The following is an 18,857-nucleotide window of genomic DNA, read 5'->3' on the forward strand; positions in this document are numbered from 1 at the left end:
ACAAGGTACAAAAATGTGGTAGAAATATACAATGAGCAAAAAGCTTTGAAAAATGTGCATTTATATACTGTACACATCTAAATACAACATAAAACGGGAAAAAAGTGGTATTGATGGCTATCTATTTATTTAATTGAGTGGAAAGATAAACATATCTTCACCAAATGACAATTTTCCATCCCTCTTCCAATCTTGAAAATGTTTCTCAAACACTGTAATGTTTAAAATCAAGACTGCTGCTTAAATCGCTTGTAAAGTAAAAAAAATAACTTAGAACGATTAGTTTCTCACGCTGATTCAATCTAAAAGGTTCAGGTAACCAGCTCATATGCCGAGCCATATATAACTCGTACACTTTTTCCATAGAAATATGTAATTGTCGCCACTTAAACCGAGCTATCAACTGATATTAACCACTGCTCCATGATCACTAAAGTGGCGACACACTTTTTTACAGTCAACAGAAACTAGCTGTTTCTTAGCATCTAAGTTTCCTCCTTCAAATATTACATTTAGCTACTTCTTGTGATACGCTAAGGATCCCGTAAACTGGTTTAGATCTACATTTGTTCTCTCTGGCTCCTCATGGTGTTTCACTGTTTCTCCGTTTATGTTCCTGCTGCTACCCGGCCGTGTTGAGACATCATTGGCGTGTGTGAATATCATACCCAAAGCTGCCCCATTTAGAGCCAAGCTACCCGACCAGCGACACGGAGCTACGTGGGTCTCTAAGCTGAACAGCACTCAGGTGCTCACGGAGAGGATTAAGGTACAAAATGGCGATGGGGGGAATTATTTGATCCATTACTGGTTTCTTCCCTCTAATAACTGCCATCTGTGTCAAACACATCCGTTAGCAGAATGCTGCGGTGGAGACGCACAAAGAAAACAAATCCTTCAGCCAGAGCATACGACGTCAAGCTGCTTTAACAAAATTCAAGCATTCCTCAATTCCCGTGCGGCAGGGTGGAGTGCATCTGCAGGGCGCCCGGCACCCAGCGACAGCAGGAGTGATGTTTCCTAATGGTGGAGGGCTGCTCTCCCGCGTGTGTAGAACACGTGTGTGCTGCTGCCACCGACGCCGCCACCGCCGCGCTTTCAAAGGTTGCCGTCATTAGTGGGCGCCTGCAAATTCGTTACTCAGACCCCACCATACTGCACCGAAAAAGAAATAGTTTCCATGCTTTCACTCCAGACTCCATAACTGGGTGCTTATTCCATTTCCTCCCCCCCCACCCCTACTAAGGTTTAGTTCAGCTGGATTTGGAGTTTTAACACACTTGAAAAAGAATGCAGTCCAAGTTGCGTGATTGACTATGCATTCTTCTTGGTTCTTTCGGTAAAGTCACGTAGAAGGGAAATAATAAAATAATACTAAAACATAATAAAATAAAAATTCTCACGACGTTTCGGCCACAACCCAAGCAGCCGTCCTCAGGTGAAGAAACAGAGCTGTCGTAAAGACAGCGTCCCAATGAACACCGCCAAGCTTGGCAGCGTATATTTAAGCTGGGTCGGGGGAAGGAGAGCGCCTTAACAAAGGAGTTTACATATCAACACCGGAATTTTTTATTTTATTATGTTTTATTTGTATTATTTTATTATTTCCCTTCTACGTGACTTTACCGAAAGAACCAAGAAGATGAATCCCTGCAGTCACGAAAGCTTTAAATCGAAATTTGACTATGTCTTGTTTAAGGTCAAAACTGACACTGTGCATTATGAACCTCTTGTCAACGATGCCCTCCATGGCTTTGTTCAACCCATGATCACATAAGGGATTAGGACGGAGCTTGCACGCAGAAAACGTTGCCGACCTCAGTGCTAACACGAGTGTGGCGTAAACACGTGCACACGCGCACGCGTTAACGTGCCCGATCGGACTTGGTGACAGCCCACACGTACCCACGAAAGGTCTCCAAACAGGAAGGCGTAGATTACAAATATTAACTTCTGTCCAGATAATCAACCCCCTCCTACTAGATTGCCCCCGTACACCAACCCTCTCCACGCACACGCAAACACGCGTGCGTGCATACATGCGCACACAAACGCACCCCAAGAACAAATCCATCAGTGGCACAAGCCAAACAGAGGCAGGGGAATTGCTTCCTCTCGAACGGCTGTGCTGAGGGGCAGGGTGGGAGGCCTGCAGGGTGGGGGGGCCGGCAGGGGCTGCCATGCGGCTGGTGGCGGCTTCTGCGGCAGGAAACCGGGCCTCACGCAGACGGGAAATGCCAGCACGGAAAGCCTCCTCCTCCTCCACCGCCACGACCGCAGCCTCCACCGGCACACGGAGTGAGCCAATGCTCAGCCCTCAGCTTCTGCAGGAGGGGTGTGCGCTGAGAGTAAATGTGCAGCGGTTGAGGGGGGAGGGAGGGGGGGCAGTGGGGGGTTGTACTTCTATTAAACGAACGGGACTGCCAGCAAGATGCTCGTAACGCTGCCCAGATTAACCGGAGCCGTGCGGTTTCGGACGCTCTGAAAGCAAATGGCAAAGTCAAATCGAACATTTGCTCAATATTAAGTCAAAGCTCTAAAAAGAATATCAAATGTTAATTTAAAATAACTTTTGCATCTGTTTCGGTGAATTAGTTACTTCGAGGGTGGAATGTATTATTATTAAAAACCATGCACATCCAACGCCAGCACTCACGGTCCCGCAGCAGAAGGTTCCAATAAAGCCAAAGCCACAACAAAGTAAATGGGGTTTTTCTGGCTGCGCTAAACAAGGTAAGGCTATACGGTCACAGAACGCGAGTCACCATAATTACCTCTAATAACCGGGCCAGACGGGGAGCTTTTTGTTATTGGGGAAAGGGCCGGAGAGGTATTCTTTACAACAGGCAGTACAAGATTAGACGATTAGCCTTGCATTCCCATGCCACTAACGAGGCAGCACCAGGCAAAAAGGTCAGATGTCATTACTACAGTTTCGCGGGAAAGGGGACCGGCCAGGAAGGGGCGAAGAACGAGCGGGCCTCAGACGCAACCTCCCGTGGTCGGGCATAAAAGTGCACGCCGCGCTACCGCAGGGAACCACAACAGATGCCTGCTGGGCAGCCCTCACAGAGAGCAGGACGGGAATAATAATTATGTGGCCGGCATGAGAGCGGCTTGGCGGTTTTCGCGGCCGGCTGGTTCGGGAGAGATCACGAACAACGACAACACAGGAGACGAACAACAACAACAGGAGACAACGAGGCTGACGTGTGAGCTGCTTGCTTGTGGATGGCGAATGACCCATGACACTTCTACATATTAAAAAAAAAGGAAAACCTTTGTGTCATGGCACAGCGAAGTGAGCAATTAGTCACTCGGGAAAACAGAGGCTGTACGCACCTCGGTGGAGGTGCTAGACTGCTCAAAGAATGGCTTAGTTGAATAAATAGGCGATTAACTATATTGATTAAAATACGAAGACTGTAATTAGTATTGAGATGTGGCATTGCAGCGACTCGTGTTTTCATTCCTCCCGGTATGGAAGTGACGCACCACCCACAGTCGCTGTTTCTGGCCACTTTGAGGTTAGGTTGGTGAGCCATGCAGTGATAAAATCATCACGAGCACAAGATACCCACATGGGGTACAATAGAGTGCCTCTGTGTGAGGGAGTAAATCAAGTAGGATTCAAACAAGCAATCTGTGTGAAGTTTGGGTGTTATCCTCTTCTGTGCGTGTGTTTTCTCCGGGTATTCCTGTTTCCTCCCACATACAAAATACTCGACAACAAAAGGAAGAGAGAAATTTGCAAAGTAGGACCTTCCTGAAAATTCATGCTGAGACTCAGCATGGCTTTCCTGGGTGAACATTCCTGCATAATTTTACAAAGTTCATAAACGTATACAGACTATAGCTGCACTCTTATAATAGCTGCCAAAAAAGGTTAGTACCTTTTCGCTTTGTAACAGATTAAGTGTGACAATAAAAGCTCAAGACGCAGCCCAACGTGGCTAACCACACTTTAGATTTTTGCTGTCTGCGTTGGGATTTGTATTTATTGGTTTCACACACTCAACTCTTATTTATCATCATCTGCCATGGTCGAGCCACTGCTGGATGAAGGCTTCAGGCCATCTCTCAATGTCCATTTTTTTCTCCATTATAAACGCTTGAACGTTTGTGGAACCGACGAGTTATATATGTGCGCTGAACGTAACAAATATATCTATATACTAGCGGTAAGTACCCGGCGTTGCCCGGCGAAAAAGGCAGACACACACATGGACTTACACACAGACATCGACCCACACACATAGAAACACATGGACTTAGACGCACACACACACATATGGTTAAACCCAGGATGGATCGTTAGCAGGCCAGCCTAAATGTTTCTAACCGGCGAAGATGTTCCATTAGGGGGGTCCACGTTTCGCAAGCGTAGAGAAGGGAGGGAATTACCGTTCTGTACATATAGAATATTACACCGGTCAGTTTTACCATGCGATTTCTTTCACTGAGCAATGTGATGTTAACACGGCTCTCATTATTCGTTTGAAATGTTTATCACAACAGTGCGATGTTGGAGGCCACCGTACCGGGATGCCGGCAGCCCTGAGCCATGGCTCTCAGGTAACGGAGCCCGACGTTCGAAGTTCTTCCTCGCGTACCGCTCGCTCGGTTACCAAGCAGACGGCACTGGCTATTTCACAGCAGATGAGGTTTACCTAACACAGTCTTTTATACATGGTCTATATTGTACCTATTCTGCGCATATATAAATGATCATGAACTGTATACGGACATGTGGGGACCTCTACAATATTTGTAGAATATAATACTAAGAGAGTGACTGAGTGGTGGTGCAGTGGTGAGCGCATTATGCTATGAACCTGATGACCTGAATTTCATTCTATTCAAAACCAACATCACTGGTGAGTGTTATATGATCCTGCCCTGGATCCCATCTCGGTCAACTCAGTCTTAAATGAGGACCTAGTGCAGTGTGTAAACATCAGCATTGGGAAGGTGCTGGCCTAATCACCCCCTTGTGTCCTATTCTGGGTACCAGGACTTGCCCTAAACAGTCAGAATGTCTATACAGAGGATCTTTGTCTTTGTTATTAACAAGCAGCAGTTGTTTATTAACACTGAAATCTATGAACTGAAACATGCAACTCCCTCCTTTTCCTGCTCTGAAGAAAATGCACTGGCCAAAATGTGAGCGAACCACTGTAGATGTCTGCAGAAGTTTTCACGACGACTTTGGGGAGGTGTTTCCAGTCTGTGCTTGCACACCACCACTGCAAACACGGAACCTTAAATTCACTTTCAACATGAACTGAAATTTGGACAAGAAGGATACCTATCATTTCTTTCATAAAGCAAAAAAAATGATAAATATCAAACCATAAAACTTCATAGCAAAGACTTTAGGCTTAGTTTTTAGCAAAGTGGCACAATCGTGCACCTGGGACAGACTGTACTCCTGAGGCAACCTCACACGGCATGGAACGTGGGGGCCTTGGCTCAGAATGTTGGTGCTGGGCGGCAGAGCCTCGACTACAACCAGCAACTAGCTGGCCATGGTGAGCTTGCATCTCTCACAAGGTGGTACCAACGAGGCCAGTGGTTGGCATGGAACATCGTCGTCGCTCAGCGCCTGGGCCCCCCTGACCAATGGACTTCAGAGCAGTTGCACCGCCTGCTCGCTCAATAGTTAAATCGCTGAGTGAGACCCTGACCCAGAACAGAGCCAGAAGCTTCCATCATAAAAACAGAACTATGCTCGCATCCGTTCGGTGCAGCTTGCAAAGTTGACTTTGGAAAGTTCCCATCACTGCAGTCTCCCTCCGAGGCGAACGACGTTTTAACATTGGTGCACGTGTGCGTGCACGTGTGCGTGCGCGCGTGCGGGAGAGTGCATATGTGTGGGCGTGGGCACGTGCCCTGGCGCTTTGCTATGAAAGAAAATTATTTATCGCGTTGCTCTGTGCAAACACTTACACAGTAAAACTGACCAGTTCGATATTTTAAATATTTACCGTACATGTATAACCCGTCAGTTCCACAAACACTCGCGTTTATAATGGAGGGAAAAATTGAATCAGTTGCCTAAGGGGAAAATTGGACAGAGTACAGCACTGAGCTAATCCCCTGGCGACTTGGTTCTCAAGTCAGCTGTTTTCTTAATTGAATAACAAAACGTCTGGAAGATCCATATACATGCCGTGCCATACACGCCACAAGTTCCTGCAAGATATTTCATTGAGTTTTATTACTCATTGGTAAAAAAAAAATCCATTATTGCCCTTAAACGGGACCACCCACGGAATAAAGGACTGCTGCCAAATGCATTAAAACGGTGACGCCGCAGCGCCCGGCACAGGGTAGGGGGAGGCACACGGCAGCCCCTCGGCCCTGTGTCTCGAGCAGTGCCTCGTGTCCAGGGCTTTCTCAGAGTCACCCGTGTGGAGTGAAGCAACCCGCTTTCCTCACCGCCTCACGCACATCTCAATTCAGCGCAGCGCCCCCAAAAGGGGACGGGGGTTGGTGCCTGCCAAGGAGATGGCACAACAAGTATGACTCTGATCTTGTGCGTGCGGAGGTTGTGTGCACTCCTCACGCTCGTTACATATCCTTTGGCCTGTCCAGTTTCCTCTCACATGGACAAAAACACACACACACACAGGATACAAGGGCATTGGCTCAACCATGTGACAAGCTGGACCTGGCTTGCCAGGTAATATTTTCAATAAAAGAAAGCTTTAAAATAAAATTAAAGCAAGTGACTGCTCCATGCGTATTCTTAGGTTTTTTCGGTAAAGTCACGTAGGTAAAAAATAAAAATTCAAATTAATAAAAGTAAAATAAAAATTAAATAAAAATCACGACGTTTCGGAGGCAACACAAGCTTCCATGCGTGTATGTAGAATGTGCGGAGTGGTCGCATAGAACCTGCGCTCCATCCTTATTGTTCCCACCTGCGAAAACTCCTGAGTCGGCAGTTTCTTTTCAGCTGCTTACTGGGTGTGAGGGGTCTGCGCCTGTGAGTGTCTCACAAAGGGCTTCGTCACACGGATTTGATTGTGTACATTGCGCTGTCCAGCCACATCGTTCTGGCTTCGTATTAATCACCTACCAACCTGCACGTAATCACCAACTCACGCCGATTTATGTTTGAGTATAAAGTCACGCATGCCAGGAGACGTTGAAACTGATCGTTTGTGGAAATCGAACTTCAGCATCAGCCTGATGTCATCTGTGAAATTGTGGACATCTGTGAAAAAGAGCATTATAGCTCATCGGATTCCTCCAGTATAAATAAATATTTGGATTCTGAACTATCCCCTTGTCAGTGCAGGTCACACTGGAATAGAAGCAATATGTTGTGAGTCTCAATTTGGTTCATTTCAACTTCTGATGAAATAAAGGATACAACATAAACTACATATTGGTGCCCCCTTCTCAATCGCCATTGCCAAAATTGCAATCATGTTACATTCAGATTGCATCATACAGCACTGTTTGCTGACAGCAATGATGTCAAAATAATTTGAGCTAAGTTAATTGTCCTACAAATTCTGCATTAGACCCTTTTACTACTGCACTAACCAAGGTTCCTTTCTTGGACTCGTATACAAATCAATTCTGCTCACCACTACACGATTCAATCCAGTCCATGTGATGACATTGGATGTTAAACCTGCCTCATAGTCAGTTAGTGCTTTTGTAAACATTTAAATTCAAGCAACCGCTGACATTTGCAGCATGGAAAACCGAGAACATTAGATGCGTGTAAAGCAGCTAAACGTATCCTCGCACACTCCCACCCCGACGGTGTCCCGGCCTTACCCCAGCTCACATTGACATAGCGTGGATCTTTCAAATGCACTGCATCTGAAAGATCCACGTCGCCTTTTCGGCCAGAAGACGTCACAGTTTAAAGACAGCGAGAGCCATGGTGAAGCTAGCATGCCGAGACGCAGCAACGGGAGATGTAGCAGGTCACAGGAACACGAGGAAACGCTGGTGCACACACCGGCTGCCCTGACCTCACAGCCCCTTGTTCGCTAAACAAGTGAAAAGCACTCAGTCACTTTCTCCTCTGGTCCGATCAAATGAAACCAAAATATGTTAACAATTTTTGGAATTTCTTTTTTTGGCAAACCGCTATAAAACAAGCGTGTCTGGAGACTGCCCGTCACCTTTATGGGGTGTTTTGTCGTCGACGAGTATAAGCTGTCCCATAAAGTTATTAGCGGACTCTCTCTCTCTCTGTCCACGCTGTAGGACCTGCCCTGACTCCAGCAGCGTCCCACCAGACATCACAACATCACGTCGCGAGCGCCCCGAGGTATCGACCACCATTGACGAGCTGTGGCAGCGTGGACGCTGAACTCTCATGGTCACAGTTAAATCTGGGCCCAAGGAGGCGGCATCAACGAATTGAGCCGAAGGAGCAGTGGTGCTGCTTTAACCACAACTTCCCCGACGCTCCTCCGCTACTTAAACAGACGCAGTCGTTTATGAGAACATTTCTCTATCAATTCTCAATCATTTACAGATTGCAGTAAATCCCCTTTATATGGTTAATGCATTTGGCAGTGCTTTATAGAAATCTATAAAGTTATAAAAAAAAAAATTCTCCCGGATCATAAAAAGGATACATTGCTGATGAGTCAGTGGGAAAAGTGATTTGATTTCGCTGACATTTCCGTTTGAAACACGTAAAGTAACATTTGCTGTAGACGCATCACTTTCGAAGAAGATTGGGGTTATACATCACACGCCCCGATATTAAATCCATCCTTTAAGAAATGCGTCTAAATGCGGGCCACCGCGCACCTGCACCACACAGGTTTAAAGAATGAGAACAACAACAAAAGTGCGACTTACTGGGTCTCGCATGACATGCGGCTTGCGCGCATCAAACCTCACTCGCTCGCACCAACAGATCCCATCGCGGGTGAAACGGAGGTAAATCCGGCAGCGGGACGGCGCGCTGGTGGCATCCGCGATTCTCCGGGCGATCTGGGAATTCGCGGCGGTGGCACGCGGCGCGGACGGTTGCACCGGCACAGGAGTGCCGGCGTTGCCGTCCGAATAGAGCGCCGCCGCTACTCCGAGCCACACCACCGTGGGGCTTGGGTAGCCCCCGCCCCTGCCCCACATGTTTTCCACTTGGCTGCCGATTGCCTGCCCTTTTTCGACGTGGGTGTTCTCATTTAGGCTTTGCCTCACCCAACCCATCGCATACCCCCCACCCCTGCAGAGAAAAAAAATACCCCAACCCAAAAAACCCCACCACCTCCTCCCCGAGCCTCCGTCCAAACTTCCCCTTAGCCCCTGGCTCCGATCAGCCCAGCAAAGTTTTTCTCCGCGTCCATCCCAGGGTCAGAAGGGAAACTGTTTGTCCCCTTCGTCTAGAAGGCACGGCGGACCCTGTGCCGCCTAGCGCAGCGCCACAAAAGTCCGCACCTCGTCACATCGGCCCCTCTCTGCGACGGTGGCATATGCCACCGTCCACTCTCCTTGCAGACCTCTGTCGTTTAATCCTGCTCGGCGAATACTATTGAGGGCTGGGGGCTTAGAGGTGCTCAGGCTTGATCCCCTTAACTTTTCATATGCATAGCCAACGATTCATTTGCAGTGCTTAAAAACACAGGTTTCTTTTCATGTATTTATTCCTACGTTCTTTGGGACTTAAAATTGAAATAACTAGCTCATTGCTTTTGCCATCAGGAGATGTTTCTAGTTACGTTGACAGCTAGTGATAAGAATCCTTTATGTATGCAGGAAAGCCTCGCTGAGCTTCAAATTATTTTTCCTGGAGTGTCCTGCATTGTGAAATTTAGCCGCATATTTAATGAGTGTTTGTGACATATAGGAAGATATTAAAAGTGCTCTAAATGATAAGAATTGTTCACAAACAATGTATGTTCGTCAAACTTACGTAAGTAGCGAATTCTGCATTGTGATCAGCATAAAGTTTCGGTCATTATATTTGAAAACCGTTTAAGTAAAAGTGAAGAAAACAAGCCTCAACTTGCCAAGTTACACAGAGCGTTCACTGATTTGACAGCGCTATTGCAGTTAAACCAGGTGCTCTTTGTCAGTTCATTGGATCTGACCAAACCTGACATTGAAACCCACCATCAGGGCACTTGCGTGGAGGAATGCACTCCCATACAAAATACGCCCAGTGCTCGGGGGTCAGGGTTCACGACCACATGTGCCGGAGTGACGTCTTTTCAATTACGCGACATTCCTGGAGTGAGGACACAGCTTTCATCACCACAGTGACTTCCTGCGTCGGGCTGCAGGTGAGGAGTTTCCATCGATCATAATGAAGGTGCAAGCGTGGGAGACTCATCACGTGCAGCATGCTCGCTCTCGCGTTCTGCGGTTGCGCGCAACGGCGCAGGTGTGCTCGCAGCGCGACTTGGCCGAAACGTTTATTAGAAACATCGTAGGGCGGTTAAGTGCGAGGGCGTTAAGCCTCACCGCCGCTGACGTGTTCTGCCGAGAAGCAAAGGCATTCACGATCTTCCCTGGACCCAGAATGGAAGGGTCCTCGTATAGCTGCGACATTTGAATGTATTTTTGGAGTCATTATAAAAACAACAAAAATCCGATTTGTTCTTTACAAAGGGTTCCATTTGTACGTATGTATGTTGAACTTCTTTCGCACCATACGTAGCCGACCATTCTAATCGGAGGTGCGGGGGAAGGACAACAAACTAAACATCTGAGAATGTTTGCGTGATCAAAGAAGCCAGAAGTGACTCTGAAAGTACCGTGCATCGAATTCCCGCTGTAGCATCCACACGATAAAACATGAATATATGATATGACGTCACAGCAAAGACAAACTCTGCTGTACACCGGACTCTACGTGCCATTTACATTCACCCCATCTCACCGCCACTGCCTCCGTCCCATTGCTGGGTGCCATCTCTCGGTTTTCACGCCCCGTGCCCCGCTCTCGGCCTGCGCGAGCCTCCACATCACAAAGCGGGCGATTGTCTCTCCTGCTCGAGTTCTCGCGCGCGCGGTCAAACGAAGGCTCGCTAAACAATAACAAACAGAGCGTGACCCCACCGAGTCCCCCTGACCACCTCCCCAACCCCGCCCCCAACTGCGGCTGGACTGGCGTGGCGCGGGTGTGCCTCGCCCCAAATCCCCAGGTACCGGCGCCAGCCACTCACCGTACGGCGAGTCGATGCAGCCGTTCCTCGGATCCAGCGGGTATCCAGGCGGGCGGAACCCGCCGAGGGATGCCCCCGGGCAGTGCAGGGTGTGGCAAGATGCAGAAGCCTTCTTGGTGGCAGCGGTGGACGAGGTGGACGAAGACGAGGCGGAGGATGATGGCACAGGCCCCTCCTCGGTGGTGGATGTGCTGGGCTCCTCGGGGATTTGACTCAGGGCTGGCTTGCTGATGCTGCCGCCGCCACCGCCAGCTGTGCCGGCAGTGCTCAGGAGGTGCAGCGCGTCGCGGCGCTCTCGTACATAGCCGGCTCCAGGGCTCTCTTCCTCTGCAAGGAAACACGGAGAAGCACAGTTCTGACTCGAGGTGTCTTCAATTAGCCTAAAATATTCAACGTTTAGAACAAAGATGGTTTATTTGTCTCTTATTTGTGATTCTAACATCAGGATTTCCTCAAATTTTTCTTTTGCTTTCTTTGTACATTTGTGAAATCATAGCAGAATGTTAGGGTACACACTGGGACAGGACAAATGCAGGCAGCCTTGCCCGGGCTCAGTCCTCTATTTGGTACCTGTGCCGAGTTGCGTAAAGAAAGTCCACTCCTCTATTTTACTTTCATTACTTTTAATGTTTTACCTACGTGACTTTACCGAAAAAACCTGAGAATACTCTGTAGGAGATGTCAAGGTGACAAGGAAGATGAGCAGACTCACTCGGCGGGTTGCCAGGTGAGAGAGGACGTTTATGGCCCCCATCATAGCATTTATTTAACAGTTAAAATGTGCTCCGTGTCAATCTGATGGCTCTGCAATTTTGCGCTGCTGGCAATTGCTTTATTCGTAGGTAAACGGCCAAGCCGACTCGGTGATTCAACCGTTGTCACTCAACACAATTCGTCACAGAAAGCACTCATTGCGGGCCATCAAACTCCAAGCCTGCTCTCAATAAACACCTGTACCTACGCTGCCGAAGCTGGCATGACCAACACTGCCGACGCATCCTTGCAAAGCCAGGGCTAGCCTCCGTGCCGCTCTTGATTATTGCTCGCGCACGTTATACTGTAAATGTACGACAGACGGGACGAGCCGTTCGGTGGGAAGCAAGACGGTCTTTATCTGCTGGTTTGTGACGAGCGAGTCGGGTCCAAACGCTGAACTCGCGCGCGCTTGTGAATGCTGCGTCTCTGCGATGAATGGGCCGAAGCCAATCAACATGCCTGTGGCTTCAGGCCCCCAAGCCCCATTCAGGCCTTTCAGGCCAGCATAGCTAGCCGCCCTAACGAGTGCTTTTGTTGAAAGCAGCATGTGTCAAACCGGATGCCCTCAATTTGACGACATTCTTAATTGCGGAATATCCCTCAGCAGTTTCACTTTGAAGATGCTCGCACATCAATGTTCATCGATGCAACGATAGATCGAGACATTTTAAAACGCGGGGTGAGGGGGGGGTGCAGGAAGCGGGGTGGGAGCGGTGTGACGACAACGTGGTTGTAAAATTGGAACAAACGCGAAAGGAGAGACTGAGAAATGAAAGGCCCCAGAACTCCACACTGGCGTCATTAATTCAATTTCAAAGCACAGTCGTCGACAGCATGAGAAGTCCAGTTAAAACGGATTGCGAAGGCTGGTATGCTTAACCCCTACATTCCATAGTGCAGGATCCAGGCAACTGATAAAATGGCATGTATTTATTTATTAATACCCCCCCCCCCCAATAAAGAAAAACAGAGCGCTCTGTACAGCAGAACCCCCCACTTGATCCGCAAGCAATTTTCTATGGCCCACTCTCCGAGGCCCCCTGCAGGTGCCAGCTGACGAACCCATCCCCCCTCCTCCAACACCGCCCACGCCTCCCGCCTGTCTCTTGGTGTTCCTGCTGCTGCTGCTCAAAGCAGCCACGCAGCAAACCCCATCCCGGGCCTCAGCAGAGCAACGATGATGGACCAGCGCTCCCACGGGGCACAGTCCCCACGCACGGTGAGACGGGGACAGACTTGCCACGTGGCCACACGTGTGTCGTCTCCTCGCACGTGCGTTAGGGGTTCAAAAAACGGCCGTGGAGGCGACAGCGAGCTCTCCACAAGAGGATGTTTGACAGTGATTTGGCATTTTACAAGGACGCAGCATCTGTATTTGGTCAGCGTTATTCCAATTCACGGGAAATAAATCCACTCGTAGCCGGAGACTTGCAAATAACTTCAAGTGAGAAGAAATCGGGCACACTCACCAAACCAACGTTTCTGCACAACGTCACGTGCATCGTAGCAAGCGTGTGCGTGAAGGCAGTGAAAATAGATGGAACTTTGCGACAATAGGCGCAAATGCGTTTGAATGTTAACCTCCGTTGTGGTGTTTGGCTCAAACTTGTGACAGCGCATGCTCAGAAACACTGTCCGTGGCAGCGTGACTGATCAGACCCCCACAGAGACCTGCTCTACCCTCCCAAAGTGCCTTTCAGCTGAACAATTCCCACATTTCCAAACGGAGTCCCCCCCACCTCTCCCCTTGCCCAGGCCCCGATTAGCATTCCTCGCCATTGTCGCAGTCCTGATCCCTCCTTCTGCAGACCCGCACTCTTTATTGGGGCAGAGAGGTCGGGTGGCTAATCATTAAAACAACCCCGCTCCTTCGTGGGCTGCTTTAGATTCATTCCTCGGTCCCACAGAAACACGGGAGTGTGAGAGGGGGCGAGTGCGAGAGGGGGGTTAGAGCGAGAGGAGAGCGCCTCGATGAGAAGGGGGGGGGATAGAGCAGCCGGCTCGGAAGGATGGTCTATTATCCCCGTTTACGTGGGACAAATCACTTTACAAACACCGCGCGGGAGAGGGTCAATAAGCGAACTCAATGGGCAAGGCAAACTTTACAAGAGGCGCGCAAACTCTCGCGTTCGCACCGGACACACACCGCCGTGCGTGTCGGTTCGGTTTTTTTGTTGGCGAAAAAGTGCCACCAAACGAGAGATCTTGCCGAAGCTGTGGCAGAGAGCTCAGATTTACGCTTGAGCTGCTTGAACCGCAGAGCTCCATGCACTCTCCGCCGTTACTGGGGATTCCCCCCCTCCTCCTCTTCTCCCTTTGGTCCCTCCGTTGCTGCCTACTTTATTGTTGCCTCGACCTTTATTCTGAGCTCCCTCCCATTCCTTCGCCCCGCGCCTCCACGCCGAGGTTCCCTGGCTCCACGCGGCGCTGTCACAATAGCCCTGGGCTGTGCCCTGAATAGAGCGGCTCATGCATGAGGAAACCTCTTTCTGGGCCGAGCGCGATAGGATTCCGGCAAAATGTCTTTTCAGCACTTGTAGAATGCTTTTATAGATGCCACCAAAATGAATTGCCACACCCCCCCCCCATTCTTTCCCTATTCCCAATCCTTCAGCCCACAAGCTCCAACCTCAAAGTCCAAGAGAGATCATCAGCAAACGAACACCAAGCAAACGCCTACAAATGGCACCTTGATTGCAAACGCTAGACTCCTTGTACGACACCAATGTTGATTTGTTCTACACTTGCTGATGCTTCCTCTAAATTTGGAAACTCGGATTTTTTGTTAAAGACCAAAATAATATAATGCATAAGACAAATAATGCAACAACTATCACAAAAGTTGCTGATTCCGCTCAGTAAAAGGTAACATCTGAACCGACTGTGTTTCACGAACTGCCCGAGGAGTACCCGGGAAATCCATACAAATTGTGTAACATTTCTAATTAAGTAATCTATTGATTTGCAAACCAAAAAAATCTCAACCTAACAATTTTGAAAAAACCCATCTACAACTGTATCGTAGCCAACCGTGCTAATCGGAGGTACACATGCTATTTGCATGTTTATGATAATGCTGACAATCACAATAGCTAATGCTTTATTTACATTCAACTGAAGCTATACCCGAGCTCTCTCTCTTGTACGCCCTCCAAATAGCCCACAGTGCAAGCCATACCCCCTATATTGATTAACGAGACAATATAACCCTGATACTTACCTGCCTATCTCGGCTCCTTATTCAATCCTAGATCGATCACAAGTTCAGCTTCACCTTTTCCAAGATCCTATGAGAACTCACCACTGCCTGCCTCTGCTATCCCATTTCAGTATCTGTCCTTTCATATGCCCCGTGTAGCTCCATCAACCAAGGCCTCTCGTAAAAACCCTGGGTCATCTTCTGTTTAATGGGACGTTGCTGCTTCTCTATAGTGACCGTTATCTCAAACTCCCCTCCTCTGATAATCTATACAGCTGAGACCATTCCCAACAACTTCCTTATCCCCTCTGCCTATGGCTGCCCGTGTTTCTCTGTGCAGCGTCTTATTTCCCTCTTCGCCTTATAACCCTCGACTCCTTTCTGAAAATAACCGAAAATGAGGTGCTTCTCTTCTTCCCTTTGTTCCCTAGACACACACGCCACCCCCCCCCCCCTATTAGTACAGCGTCTGGAGATGCAGTGGCATTTATGCACGACATAAATCTAAACTGGAGTGTATAATCAGTGTAAAAATCTGAAACGACCACGGCTTTTTGTAAAATTTGACCTACAATATGAACTTTTCTCCACAGCCAAAAACAACTGTACAACAACATTTACTCACAACAAGCACGAGGTAATGGCTCGTCGAGCTTATATTTCATGCGGAATACCTCGAGAGGCATCCACACCACACACACACGAGGCGGACAAGCGGGCTAAGTGTGTATGAGCGAGCGAGTGCGTGTTTGCGAGTAAGTGTCGCGCGTGAGTAAGTGAGTGTGAAGTGGTTGCTCCAAGCATTTGCCCCGGAAACCAGCGCTTCTCGACGCATGGCCCTGTTTGATCAAGCGTCGCACGCAAAGGCTTCAGACGTCTCCACAAAGCTGCAACGAGCCACTCGGGCACCCTCCAACGCAGCAGCGGCAGCAGCGGCCGCCTGCGTGAGAGCGGTGCCTGGTTACAGATGACGCCGAGTGCAGGCGGTGCCAGCAGTGGTGGCAGCGATTACGAGGCTATGCGAACTGCTGATGAGCGTGGAGGGATGCGATTCCGAGGACGCTATAAGTGGCAGATCAGCGCGCGCGCGCACGCGCAAAGACAAAGATCCCCTGTTTAGCCTCGGCAGTCTGTTGGGGCAAGTGCTGTTAGCGAGCACCTTTGAAGACCGACACGGCACACGAGGGAGGTGGGTGGGCAACACCACGCCCGGCCGCCTTTGTCTCCCCAGTGGTGATGTTTACACATCCGCAACAGGTAATCATTTGAGGCTGAGTCGACCTAAGGGAGGCCCATGACCGGTTCAGATAATCGTCAGTGGTCCTGGTCGTGAGCGAGAATCAAACTCGTGTCGCCGCGTTCGTGGCGCAGTGCACGGATACTCGCGAGGACACGGTGGAATAAATGCGCAGGAACGTACAACTGACAAGACGGCATACAAGTACGGGTAGGCAAGGGAAATAGTGGTTCATTGTCATGCATATGTACAGACAAAGACACAAAGAACACTTTCCTAAATTTATGCGATGCATCCACATTCGCACGTAGAAATACACAAGCACAAAAACGCGTGCGCACGCACAAATCAACGCGCACGCATTAGTTTGCGAGTGTATTATTTGTGATGTGTAACTGCCAAAGTATCAATTGTCTCGTGCACGCCCAAACACAAATGCGCACCTGCAAAAAAAAAGGGAACAAGCCCGCCTGACATCCGACGGTCTGCAACTCGGTAAGTTTTACAATCCACCGACATAAGCACACCGAATACTCGAATTTAGATTTAACGAGCAATTTAATCCGCGGCCCATTTGGAGGCGACTCGAAAGGCGGTTGGGGGCTGCGTTTGTTTTGCTGTCAGCGCCAGAGGAGTGCTGACCTCACCCCGCGCACACAGCGTGTGCTTGTGTCGTGCGCCCATTCGACCCCTCACAATGGAATACATTTGCAAGCACTGGAAACTGTGAACTCAAGTGCCGAGTTGTGTTTTAGCAATGAGCGAACCCCACTGGGAAACTGTGGTTTATAAACTTCTTCAAGGCAACATCGGCCCCCACGGTTGCAACTTTTGTTCAAGACCGTTTGCAAAATAGAGCAGGCTCACTTTGATTTTAATCACGTTTTTTTTATTTTAACCACCTCGTTTTAAGCGAATTAAATCAAGTGTGCGATTCGGAGCACTGAATGAGTAAAGACGCGGCTCTTGCGACTAATAAAAAATAAAACAGTAAAACAAAAATTGCTGTGGTTGTCCCACCTGATGACAGAAGCTTGTGTTGCCTCCGAAACGTCGTGATTTAGTATTTTTTTTATTTTTATTTTCACCTACGTGACTCTACCGAAAGAACCAAAGAGTATGAAACAAAAGAGACCATACGTTTTTGGCAAATGCGCCGCCAAGAGCAGCTTCGGCAATATTCAATCGTGCTTTTAACTTGTCAACGAAAAGCGATGCGTCCCAACGGGCGTCAAGAGGCGCGAACAGCCGACGCGAAGAACATCGCTCCCTGGGCAGAAGAAGCCCCCCTTTCGCTCTGCTGTGCCGATAATGGAACTGCCTCGCTTGATTCAAGCACGTCGGCGAAATCACCAATTCTGGTCTTCAGGCCTTCAGATGCCGAGCGCACGTGGGCATCTTAGAACTTCATCACACGCCTTGTAGGCACGAGTCTTCGAGCCGCACTCAACCAATGGGCATGCCGACTCGATGTACTCGTGTCCGATATGGCTCTTGTTCGCAATTGCACCCAATAACAAACACAAAAGTGAGGGGACGCGGTGGGCCGCCGTGAAGGGTGCCCGTCCCTTACTTGCACGCGTCGTGCGGCCCTGGCAGTGAAGGCGTTGTGGTGTCGGGGAAGGGTAAAAACGAAACTAACCCCCCCCCCTTCCCCAACGCATTTTACACTCGCTTGGTTAAAGTCCGATGCGCAAGCCGCCTTTGCCCATTTCAAACCGTGCGCTCTAATCCTGGCTGCAGGGCCGGCTCTGCGAGGATGCTGCTCGCGAGCGCACGGGGATTTCACGGCGCGGGTTGAGATACCGAGGGGGTGGTTGACCACAGATATAATCCCCTCCCCTCTCTCTTACCCTCTCCTCAAATTCTCTCTCGCTCGTTCTCTCCTTCTCTCGTTCGCCATCCCTCTCAATTAATCTCGCAGGGGGTGGGGGGTGACGTAATGATGAGTGATTACGTTTATGAATAATCGTACCTAATTTGGTCCAGAAGTTGGATGTGGGTACCAAACATTGCCAACTTGCGCATGGATGTTCAAGTCGTTCTGTGAATGTTCAACTCTGGGGTAAACTTTACACTTATCGATGTCATCACACACGATACGTATTTGCTGGGAACATCCCTCCGGTGTTTTGTTCAATGAACATCAAATACGTTCTTATTCCAATCCAGTAATTCTTCATTTTAAGTAACTTGATGTGACATCATCACCAGAATCGTCCTGAATAAGAGTATTGATGACTCGGAGAGGATTTTGCGTATCAACGTTATAATGTTGGCATAAACTACTTTTGTTAAGTACCGTCGCTCCAATCGAATGCTGCGTCTCTTTCTGATTGTTGTGAAGAAAGTTGAGCATGTATATAAATGACCGGGATTTGATTCCGTGAGAGCAAACGCTCGTGCCAAGATTGCGCCGATCACTGGCGGAGTGGGAGGGGCCGTGCCTCCCCAATGATCCGATCAAAATCCCTAATTTCGATCGGATCATTGGGGTTTATTAATAATACAT

General features: G+C 48.9%; 1 protein-coding gene across 2 annotated transcripts in view; it reads right to left on the reverse strand.

Moving 5' to 3' along the window:
- Positions 1-18,857, reverse strand: part of LOC144931745 (zinc finger protein GLI4-like) — a 76,510-nt gene that overhangs the window by 32,783 nt on the left and 24,870 nt on the right. Inside the window, exon 3 of one of the 2 annotated variants that reach the window (XM_078855987.1) lies at positions 11,154-11,480. In XM_078855987.1, the coding sequence (XP_078712113.1) occupies positions 11,154-11,480 (327 nt within the window). Of the gene's footprint in view, positions 1-8,841; positions 9,169-11,153; positions 11,481-18,857 lie in introns of those variants that run through there. The other variant, XM_078855997.1, reaches the window with a different exon arrangement.

Source organism: Lampetra fluviatilis, chromosome 1 (assembly GCF_964198595.1).
Source record: "Lampetra fluviatilis chromosome 1, kcLamFluv1.1, whole genome shotgun sequence".
Lineage (NCBI taxonomy): Eukaryota > Metazoa > Chordata > Hyperoartia > Petromyzontiformes > Petromyzontidae > Lampetra > Lampetra fluviatilis.